Here is a 12,248-nt window from a genome sequence, read left to right on the forward strand (position 1 = left end):
TAACCCCTAGCCTTAACTAATATCTAATATTGTTCCTACCAATAAAAATAAGGTAAAAACAGAGAGGGAGGCAAACCATAAAAGACTCTTAAATACAGAGAACAAACTGAAGGTTGCTGGAGGGGTATTGGGTGGAGAGAGGAGAAAATGAGTGATGGGCATTAAGGAGGGCACTTGTTGGGATGCGCACTGGATGTTATGTGTAAGTGATGAATCCCTGAATTCTCCTGAAGCCATTACTACACTATATGTTAACTAACTTGGATTTAAATAAAAATTTAAAAATAAATAAATAAATAATATTGTTCCTACCAACAGTCATTTGGCCTGAGTAAGCATATGGTATCAAACCTGCCCTCTCAACTGGTTTGGTGACTACAATGGATAGCCATTAAGTCAAAAGTATCCTTCAGTAGCCTCTCACTAGATTGGATGGGATGGTGGTTTTTAAATGTTGCAGTATCAGTGCTGTCACAATGAACTTAAGTAAGCTTTTGAGGAATTTGTAATCAACAGCAAACGGATTTATATGCATGTTTTATAAGAGGAAGTCTTAGACAATATTTTCTTTTCAGCCTTCTGTTATCTGCCACATTCTTCCTATACTCCTGATTCATAAAACTGATAGTTTTATGATATGAATCATGATCTTTATGATAAGTTCTATGAATATGATAGATCTTAACCAAAGTGAGGACAAGGAATCAATTTCCCAGACCACTGAACTCAGAGTTGCCCCTTGACTTCCTCCACAGCCTTCTTAGAACTAACAACACAGTGAACTTTACAGCTGTGAAATCATTTCAATAAGTGACTTTGAAAAATTAAGATGCTTTTCCTTCTTATATCCAAAAGTCATTTGGGTATCCTAACATCTTAATTTAGACACCTAAATTTAGACATCTAAATTTAGATTTATATATATATATATATATATATATATATATATATATATATATATATATATATATATATATATATAAAATCTGGGCCAGAATAAATGTCCATCCAAACAAATTAAATATACTACTTTTACCATTTAGATAATACATTTGGATTCAATGCTTACAATTCATACTCAACTTTATAAATAGCTCTCTGTTTTGATTTCCTTCTATATATGTCCATTGTCAACCATTTGAATCTGTAAAGACTCTTTCTGAAGATATTTTTAGGCCAGTCATCCCAGTGTAAAAAAGCTAGCACTCCAAAGAGTAGAGAATTTGTTAATGACTACTATTATTTGGGAAGCTGACTTGTATATAAGTATCTTGCTGACTACATAAAAATTCTATCACCTTATAACCAAGCATACTACACAAAACAGTGTAAATCATCAACTAATCTTTTCCATTCCTTTCTTCTTATCAACCTCTTGATTACTTAATTGTATATATGGACAAGCGTCCCCAGTGATACATAGCCCTACCTTTAAAATTTTTGATCTCCACAGAATCTAGAAATTTGCATTTGTTATCATCTTCATCTTTATCAAATTTTATATGTTCTTTATTATATAGAACTTAGAGAATACTGTGTGGGGGGAATGGTAGAACAGAATGGATATTATGTCCTCAGATTCTGAATATACAGGACCATAACTTCTTGGCACACCACCTAACTTTCTACAACTGAAATGCTCACTGCAGACTGTGAAGGTTGTAAACTCCCACCATCAAATATTCCTAAGAAAGCATATTAGTTATATTAATTATATATTGGGGAAACTGTTTTGCTTATTATAAATGGAGCTTTCATTGGACTGGAGAGAATGGGAAAAAGTAATTTTGCTCAGGTCTTCCTGAAATCATATATTTTGCACAGCTTCAGCTGCTCACTGTGGCTTCTTTACCAAATGATAAACTTAAAACAGTCATAATACCTACTTGAGAAGTTACTCCTGCCTGGTTCCAATTCAAGTTTGAAGGCTGAGACTCCTTTTCTAACATCACACGCCCAAAGTTTATTCAACATTAATACTTGGGCTCCACCTATGGGCAAAGAGAAGGGACGATTTAACATGTAGGTAAGTGTATGTAAGAATATCCCATGTGATTTGCAGCACTACTGTATACTCTTTAAGTTCCCAAATAGATCATCTGGTCACATAATGAGTGAAGTCTAATATTGACTGATTGAAAAAGCTATCAATTATTTAGTCCTGAACCCTCCTGAGAGATGTGGATAGAGTTTCTTTTGTAGCTGAGAGGTGTATCTGATATATATTCCTTCTGTTCTCTTGTATCTTCTGCCAGCTGGTAGCCTAGACCATTTTTCAATCAACTGCCTATTTTTCTCCCAATCCTTTCCCTTGCCCTAGGTTTTTAGACAAAAATTTGAGGTAATGTATGTTTTTCTCTTTGAAGAAATTTAATCTCTGTTGTTAATTTGATACCAACTCCAAAATCAGAACAAATCCACTAGGGATCAAATTTACCTTAATTAAAGATAGTAACCTCTGTATTTAGCATGAGTCCAAAATAAAAAGATGGTTAATTATATATGTTATTGTACCCTTAACTAAATATGAAGCAGTTCTTTCTTTCCAGATGAAATGTTTTATTTTTCTTTCCATGATTCTTGAAGGTCTCTAAAGACCAGATGGTATATGTATGCTACAAATAATGACTTTTCTTGGCTCTTCTAAATATAGTTACATGTTCAAATGAGGTAAATATTCTTATTTTTAAAAACATCTATTATCCTTGTCCTTTATTGGGATATAACTCATATGTTATATAATTCACCCACTTAAAGTATATAGTTCAAGGGTTTTTAGTATATTCATAGATAGGTACAACCATCACCACAGTCAATTTTAGAACATTTTCATCATGTCAAAAAGAACCCCATCCTCGTTAGCTTCCTCCTCTTACCTTGTCACCCCCATCCAGCCCTAAGCAACTACTAGTCTACTTGCTACTATAGGTTTACCTATTCTGAACATTTTATATAATGGGATCATATAATATGTGGTCTTTTGTAACTGGGTTCTTCTACTTAGTATTTTCAAGATCTATCCATGTTGTAGTATGTATCAGTACTTCATTCCTTTTTTTATTGTAGTAAAAAACATTAACATAAAGTTTACCATCTTAACCATTATTAATTGTGTAATTCTGTGACATTAGGTATATTCACACTGTTGTGAAACATATCTCCAGAACTTTTTCATACTGGATACCTAAGCCTCTACACCCATTAAATAACTCTACTTTTCCCCCTCATCTCAGCCCCTGGTAACCACCATTCTACTTTCTGTTTCTAAGAATTTGACTACTTTATACCTCATATAAGTGGAATAATGTAGTTGTCTTTTTGTGGCTGATTTATTTTACTTTGCATAATGTCTTCAAGGTCAGTCCATGTTGTATCATGTCTCAGTGTATAGAGATATACACCACATTTTGTTTACCCATTCATCCATTGATGGACATTCGGGCTGCTTCTACCTCTTGACTGTTATGAATATTGCTACTATGAATATGGGTGTGAAAATATCTCTTTGAGACCCTGCTTTAAATTCTTTTGGATACATACTCAGAAGGAGAATTGATGGATCATATAGTATTTCTTTTTTTTTTTTTTTTAATTTTTTTTTTCAACATTTATTTATTTTTGGGACAGAGAGAGACAGAGCATGAATGGGGGAGGGGCAGAGAGAGAGGGAGACACAGAATCGGAAACAGGCTCCAGGCTCCGAGCCATCAGCCCAGAGCCCGACGCGGGGCTCGAACTCACGGACCGCGAGATCGTGACCTGGCTGAAGTCGGGCGCTTAACCGACTGCGCCACCCAGGCGCCCCTAGTATTTCTATTTTTAATTTTTTGAGAAACATTCTTATGGTTTTCCATGGTGGTTGCACTATTTTACAATCCTACCAAGAGTGTATGAGGGTTCCAATTTCTCCACATTCTCATCAACACTTGTTATTTTGTTTTTTTGTTTTTTTTATAGTAGCCATCCTAATAGGTGTGAGGTGATATCTCATTCTGGTTTTGATTTGCATTTCTCTGATGATTAGTGATGTTGAGCATCTTTTCATATGCTTGCTGACTATTTGTATACCATTTTTGGGGAAACATCTGCTCAAGTTTTTTGCCCATTTTTAGTTGGGTTACTTGATCTTTTTGTTGCTGAGTTATAAGAGTTCTTTATATATTCAGGACATTAGCCATTTATCAGATTTGCAAATATATTCTTCCATTCCATCAATTACCTTTTCACTGTGTTGATTATGTCCTTTAATGCACAGAAGTTTTTTTTTCGATATAATCTTTTTTTAAGTTTTTTATTTTAATTCCAGTATAGTTAACACAGAGTATTATGTTAGTTTCAGGTATACAATATAGTGATTCAACAATGCCATGTATTATGCAGTGCTCATCCTGGTAAGTGTACTCTTTAATCCCCATCACCTATTTCACCCATCCCCCCATCTACCTCCCCTCTGGTAACCTTCAGTTTGTTCTCTATAGTTAAGAGTCTGTTTCTTGGTTTGTCTCTCTTTTTTTTCCCCTTTGTTCATTTGTTTTGTTGCTTAAATTCCACACATGAGTGAAATCACATATTATTTGTCTTTTTCCAACTGACTTATTTCACTTAGCATTACACTCTCTAGCTCCATCCATATTGTTGAAAATGGCAAGATGTCATTCTTTTTATGGCTGAATAATATTCCATTGTATGTATGTGTGTATATATATATATGTATACACACACACACACATATATATATACCACATCTTCTTTATCCGTTCATCATTCAGTGGACATGTGAGCTGCTTCCATAATTTGGCTATTATAAATAATGCTGCAATACACATAGGGGTGCATGTATCCCTTGGAAATAGTTTTTGTATTTGGGGGGGTAAATACCCAGTAGTGATGCACAAAAGTTTTTAAGTTTGATGTAACTCCATTTGTTTATGTTTGCTTTAGTTGCCTATGCCTTTGGTGTCATGCTCAAGAAATCATTGCCAAAACCAAGAAATAGACTCTTAACTATAGAGAACAAACTGATAGTTACCAGAAGGGAAGTGGGTGGGGGGAATGGGTTAAATAGGTGAAAGGGAGGGGCGCCTGGTGGCTCAGTTGGTTAAGCGTCCAACTTTGGCTCAGGTCATGATCTCACAGTTCGAGATCGAGTTCGTGAGTTCGAGCCCCGCATCGGGCTCTGTGCTGACCAATCAGAGCCTGCAGCCTGCTTCGAATTCTGTGTCTCCCTCTCTCTCTCTGCCCCTCCCCAACTTGCACTCTGTGTGTCTCTCTCTCAAAAATAAATGAACATTAAAAAAATTATAAAAAATAAAATTTTAAAAATTAGGTGAAAGGGTCAACTTGTTGTCATGAGCTCCAGGTGATGAATGGGTTGAATCACTATACTGTACACTTGAAACTAATATTAACACTGTATGTTAACTGATTGGAATTTAAATAAAAGCTTCTTAAAAATGTGAGGCCCACTTAGATTGTTGGGAGAAATGTTTCAATATAAAATCAGAAAATGTTTGAAAAATATAAAACATTTTATGTATTCATCACCATTATTAAAAAAACCATTGCCAAACCCAATGTCATAAAGCTTTTTGCATCTTTTCTTCTAAGAGTGATATAGTTTTAGGTTTTATATGTAGTTCTTTAATCCATTTTGAGTTAATTTTTATATATAGTGGAAGATAAGGGTCTGTTCTATTCTGTTTGAATTAGTTAAGGCTCTCCAGAGAAACAGAACCAATAGGATATATATATTTATATATACATATACATATATACATATATATATACATATACGTGTGTGTGTGTATGTATATAGAGGGAGGGAGGGAGAGGGATTTATTAGGAGGAATTGGCTCACATGATTATGGATGCTGAGAAGTCTCAGGATATGCCATCTGCAAGCTGGAGACCCAGGAGAACCGGTTATTTTGTAACTGGAAGTTTATACTTCTTAATCTCCTTGTACTATCTTTGAATATTAACTATTACCTTTACTGAGCTATTCATAATCCCAGCAAAGTCATTCTCTTAGAATCTGAGCTAGTGTATAACTTACATTTTCATGAACTACCCTAGGCCAGATTAGTTCCAGGCAAGGAACCACCCCAGGAAGTTTATTGTGATCCTGTCAAATGCCATGGGGCTCGCCATCAGGTTCATTTGGTAGTTTATAGTGTATAAGTGAATACAAACTAGACTCTCTGGTTTCACCACTTCCTTGGTCTTACTAAATATAGGTCAGTAGCTTCAGGATATGTCCAGAATAGCTACAACCTTCTAGGAATATCTGAAGCTAAAAATGGCTAAGAATTTTCCCCTTCCAATTCATCTATCACCTCCCTAAAAGGAAAGCGTTAATATCACTGTCACTGTAGATCAGAATACAAAATGAAAAATCTCTCTGTACTTATTTCTAGATCCTGGGATCTGGAAACCAGAGCCCCTACAAAGCCAAAAACAAAAAACAAACAAAGACACCCATTCAGCTCTGGAAGCAATGGAGTTTTCTAAATTATACAAACATCTCCTGTAAATCAAGTCCTGTATTACTTACAGTCTCTAGGGACAAGCTTGATGTGTTCCCTCCCCCTCTTCTTCCATTTCCACTTCCTATTATTCCTTTGCTTCTTTGAAATAATAAGACAGATTCTGACTAGAAGATTTAAGGAATTGGTCATGACTCTTGAAACTCTTATTTTTATTGGCACTGATTCAAATTCCTAAGCTCTAGCTAAAAATGATTATTATCCAGAGTGGTTTGAATAGTCATTTCACAAGATAGTTTACTGTCCCTCTGCTTAGAGTCAATAATTTTTTAGGTTAATAAAGCCAAAATCAAAGGCTAAAATTCCTTTTCTTTACTTTTCTTAAGAAAAAGAAAAACTTGCTTAATGTAAAAACAGCATATGATCATTGTTGAAAACTCGGAAATTTTCAGAAAAGTATAGCAAAGGGAATAAAAATCATACATAATTCTAAACATACTAACATAACAAATGCATTACATTTTCATATATGCCTTTCTCTTTTTCTATTGACATGTACACATCTATGTTAACAGAGTTAAGATTATATACTACATGTATAGTTCTGCATGTGTTTTAAACATATGTCATAAAAATTTTCCTGGTCAGTGAATATTCCTCATAAATATTACTTTAGTTTACATAATATTTTATCATAAAAATAGACCATTGTGTATTTAAATTTCTATATTATTGACCTTTTTATTTCTTTCCTTTTCTTACTAATATAAGCAACTGAAATAAATATGTGCATAAACATTTATCTGTTTTCTTAGGATAGATTTCTAGAAGTGAAATTACTGGGTAAATGAATAGAAAATGTTTAAGAATTGGGTTTTTAAAGAAAATCATCTTTGGGTAGTTAAAGGATTAATGACACATCAAACTCAATACATCTTTGATGACTGTGTAGCCACTCATATTCAGATAATCTCTGCAAGCATAACTATTAATTGACTGAATCTAATCTTTCATTTCAGACATAAGGATACATCTTTTCCTTCTGTCTCCAACTCCTTGGGATAGAAATCAGGAGGTCTAACTGAGCCCATATACAAGCCTTGTCAGACAGGCACACATACCTACCTTGTTTATGACTGCCTATTTAACCAATTACTCTCAACATCCATATTTTTCTTATATTCTCTTTTTTCAGATGGAATGGGGCGAGTCCTTGCTCAAGATGTGTATGCAAAAGACAACCTACCCCCCTTTCCAGCATCAGTAAAAGATGGCTATGCTGTCCGAGGTAAATATTTTGCGGTTTTTGAGTATCATCATACACTGCATTTTTTTTCCTTCAGATTTTTGACTCAGCCTAGGCACCCAGGGAGTTTTACATTTGTTTCCCCCTTGGTTATCAAAATAATTTAATCACAGATAACAATCTGGATTAAAACTTTTCAGTGAAAGTATTATAGTTACCTGAAAATGCTTGTTGACAAATAAATATGTAGAGATTGATTGAAACTCTATACTATAATTTATTCTTCTGACCTCTACACATACTGGTAGCAGACAGTCCTGGTCTAGAAGTTTTCCAGATGTTTTCTAGTTGAAAACTATGTGGTCCAAGAAAGAAGAGCAGATTTCCAGCACAGAGATAATGTAGGGTGGTCTTTTCTTCTGCTTTAAAACCAGACATCATTAAGGGCTTCTTAAAAAGCAAGCACGGTTCCCTGGAAGAACTGGATTTCAACGCTCTGAAACCTTACATAGTACCAGCAATTTATACCTTTGGAGTTGCCTGAGATTGCATAAAGGTTAAAAGCAAAATACTAAATAGCAGTTGCCTGCTTAAAGTCTAATCTAAGAACCCAAAATGAAAATGCAAGTGAATTACTTAGAAACTATTATTGGTTATTAACTCAAGGCTGATATCATTGAAGAAATGTCTAAAAACATTTCCCAGTTGACTAGAGCTGTGAAGACAGGTTCCTTTTTAATGGTCCTTTATGAAGTCTCTTACTTGTTTGTTGTTGTTGCTTTTACTCCATCTAGCCATTAAAAAAATTTCCTCTTTTTTATAATTAAATATATTCATTAATCTCCTCCATGTTCCATCACTATCTCTTAGCAGTATCTTTTTGTGTTGGAGACAACATAGCAAATGGTTAAGGTTATGGGCTTCGAAAAGCAAAGTCAGAGTTAATCTGGTTTCAAGTACCGATTCTATCCGTGTAACTTTGAGCAAATTACCTAAACTTTTTGAGCTTCAGTTTTCTCCATGATGATAATTATAAAAATACTTACCCCCCAACAAGTTGTTTTGAGAATTAAATGAGACCCTAGAAAGCCTTAGTAAAGTATCTGGCACCAAAAACAAGCACACAATAATTGTTTTTTTAAACGTTTGATAATGGTAACTATTATTATCACTATCATTAGTATAAACACATTTCCTTAGATCATCTCTGGAAAGAAAGGTAACATTTATCTGAATTGTTCTCATATTCTATGTAAATAAAGTGGTGGAGAGATTAATTCCTACTAGTGTATTCCTTCACAGGAATACTATCTTAGATGTACCTCATTCAGCTTGATCCCACTAAAGGAGAGTATTTCTGAGAACCTGAATAACAAATCCCTGGCAGCTCTTAGACTTTTTTTCTTCCAAATGTATTCCTTCTACAGTGCTTATTATAATGAATATTGTCCAGAAAGAAAATTAGTTCAATCTTCTGATAGCCTCATTGGCTCTTGTTGCTTCTTATTCTCCAACTAAAATGTCAGTTCTGTTTTGAATTTATAATTGGTAGCCATATAGGATTACTGTAAAATGACAAGGAATTCTTACTTCCAGAGTAGAACAAACAACTATAGCAGATGAAATACCAAAGGGATAAGAAAGTATTTTTTACATTCTTGATAATATAATATAGGAGAAAGTGAGAAAATAAATTATTGGAGGCAGAATTATTCTCAAACAGAATGTTGTTCTGTGATTTTTACATGAGTTAGCAACAGCTCAATAAAAAGAAATTATGCTCTTAGCTTTTCTAGTTGCCAGAAAGAGTGATTAGCCCACATGAGCCTCAAAAGAGCCTTTCTGCTACTATAGAATATACCAAAGAAATTTTACTTAAAATTTCCTTTCGGTATCTTATTTTTTCTTTTGATTTGAAGTGGTGGTGTTTTTAGTTATTTCACATGCATACACACACACACACACACACACACACGTGTGCACACACATGCACGCACACACATACAAACCATCTAAAATAACATCTCACAATATAAAAGGTTTAACAAACTATCATGCTCGTGATTCATTATGTGTTTCCTGTGAAGTGTTGGTAGTGTAGCTATCTCTAAGATACAGAATATGTAACAGAGACATAATACATAACAGATAACCATTGTGGATAAGGTTCAATCTCAAACTAAGAGTGTTTGATGTGTCTATGTATATATACCAACATCATAATTAAGGCAATAGAAGACATCAGTGAACAAAGAGGCATGGTCCTAGTTTCTGTGTTAGAACACTCCCCACAGGCAGTGTTTGGTAAAGAATATCCTTGAGGCTATTGTTGTGGCTCTCTACCACTCTACTTCGTGTGCCTTCTTCTCTCCACCCCTGTCTTCCTTTACTCCCGTTCCTGTCTCCCCACTCCCTTTATTCTCCCTTTTTTCTTCTCCTCTGCCTTTGCCTTAGGCCTTCCAGTAATACCCAGTGGCACCAGTGAGCATTGCTAACCCTGTAGGTGTAAAGAGGTTGCTAACTTGCTCTGGATCACTAAGCATTAGCCAATATCCTTCAGAAACATGTGGCATAAAACTCCAAACCAGTTGGAGGATCACTTGCTTTAAGGTATGTGGGTTGCAAATCAAGACAGTAAAAAATGACTAAGCAAATAACAAATAGGGACAAATTTTTTTAAAAAAAAGAAAGAATAGGGGCGCCTGGGTGGCTCAGTCAGCTCAGGTCACGATCTCACGGCCAGTGAGTTCAAGCCCCGCATCTGGCTCTATGCTGACAGCTCAGAGCCTGGAGCCTGTTCCGGGTTCTGTGTCTCCCTCTCTTTCTGACCCACCCCGTTCATGCTCTATCTCTCTCTGTCTCAAAAATAAATAAACGTTTGGGGCGCCTGGGTGGCGCAGTCGGTTGGGCGTCCGACTTCAGCCAGGTCACGATCTCGCGGTCCGTGAGTTCGAGCCCCGCGTCGGGCTCTGGGCTGATGGCTCAGAGCCTGGAGCCTGTTTCCGATTCTGTGTCTCCCTCTCTCTCTGCCCCTCCCCCGTTCATGCTCTGTCTCTCTCTGTCCCAAAAATAAATAAACGTTGAAAAAAAAAATTAAAAAAATAAATAAATAAATAAACGTTAAAAAAAATTTTTTTTTAAAAAAGAAAGAAACTGAAACAAAGAACTTTAAAAAAAAAAAAGAATAAAGTTTAAAGACTGCAGGAATCAAGGGATGATGATGTAACAGGAAGACAAGTAACGTGATAAACCTAAAACCGTATTCAGGATGGAGTGAGTAGTCGTCTCGTCGTCGTCGTCGTCGTCGTCATCGTTAAAGAGAAAGGGAGAGATTTATTTTGGGCTCAGGCAGAAGGGGAAGGTGCCAGGCTCAAGCCTTAACAATCACCCCAAGAATGGGATGAATTTGAAAGATAAAAGCAGAGAAAAGAAAATGAAAGTAGCATGTTACCAATTAGGATTGACCTGGTATTTTTATTCATATTTTTGAAGAGCTGTTTCTCTCTTCACACTAATTAAGCTAATCATCTTGATGCATTTCTGCCTTCCTGTAGAGATGCCGATGCCTGTCTTCTCAGTTTTCTTGGAGATGTTCGTGAAGGCAGAAGTACCTCAGAATACCACGTTCAGCTTTCTTGAAAATTTTCTATTTGAAAGGCTTATCCCTTCAGAACTTGTTTTACAGAGATGATTTAGAAAAAGGCAAAAGAAAGAACAAGCCACTAATTATTTTAAGTATCATGTATAACAAACAATTCTGGAAGGATATGAAAAATTTTTGCCATTTGGGTAAAGTAAATTTGAAAGGCTTTTTTTTTCTTTTTTACATCCTGATTGAAATACATGCATATGAAAAATACAGAAAATTAAAAAGAACATTTTAAAATTACCCTTTATGTCACTGCCTACCCAGCCACCATTAAGACTTCACTGTACTTCCAGTGGGTTAAAATGCATACGAAAATTCAGTATAACCTTTTTGATTCAGAGCTAGTCTTGTTCTTTCGGGAAAGCCATGTTCTAAGTTTTCTATTTCTCCCATCTAAATCTCTAGCCACGGCTGGTTTTCCATTTAATAACTTACTGCTTTCCACTATACGTCATTCTGGATAAAGAAGAGGGCCTTATGATGTGGGAGTATTACTCAAGTGAGCAGAGAGATATTCAGATTAATTAATTTTAGTCAGTTCCAAAAAGCCTAAAATACTATATTTAAGGATATAGTATCTCTTTTCACAATACTAACAATAAATGAGCATTTTTTTTCCAGGAAGATGATGGTAAAGAATATAAAATCTTTTCTCACTCACCTGTCCTACCCTTAACTTCCTGCTTTCCCTAAGAAAAAGCCACAGATTTAAAATTCCAAACAACTCACTTGATTTAATCCTTCAGTATGATTGCAAAAAGTATTAATCTTGCTGTGCTAGTCTTGTCACCTTCCCTTGCCCCCCAGCACTTTCTATAATCTTAATTTTAGTATATACATAAATGCTATTATCCTGCTGCCTATCATC

At 35.2% G+C, this 12,248-nt stretch overlaps 1 protein-coding gene across 23 annotated transcripts in view; it reads left to right on the forward strand.

Moving 5' to 3' along the window:
- GPHN (gephyrin) overlaps window positions 1-12,248 on the forward strand; it is a 631,205-nt gene that overhangs the window by 529,367 nt on the left and 89,590 nt on the right. For all 23 annotated transcript variants that reach the window (XM_045451302.1, XM_045451293.1, XM_045451291.1 and 20 more), the window contains one exon: window positions 7,681-7,773. In XM_045451302.1, the coding sequence (XP_045307258.1) occupies window positions 7,681-7,773 (93 nt within the window). The remainder of the gene's footprint in view (window positions 1-7,680; window positions 7,774-12,248) is intronic.

The sequence above is a fragment of the Leopardus geoffroyi genome, chromosome B3 (genome assembly GCF_018350155.1).
Source record: "Leopardus geoffroyi isolate Oge1 chromosome B3, O.geoffroyi_Oge1_pat1.0, whole genome shotgun sequence".
Lineage (NCBI taxonomy): Eukaryota > Metazoa > Chordata > Mammalia > Carnivora > Felidae > Leopardus > Leopardus geoffroyi.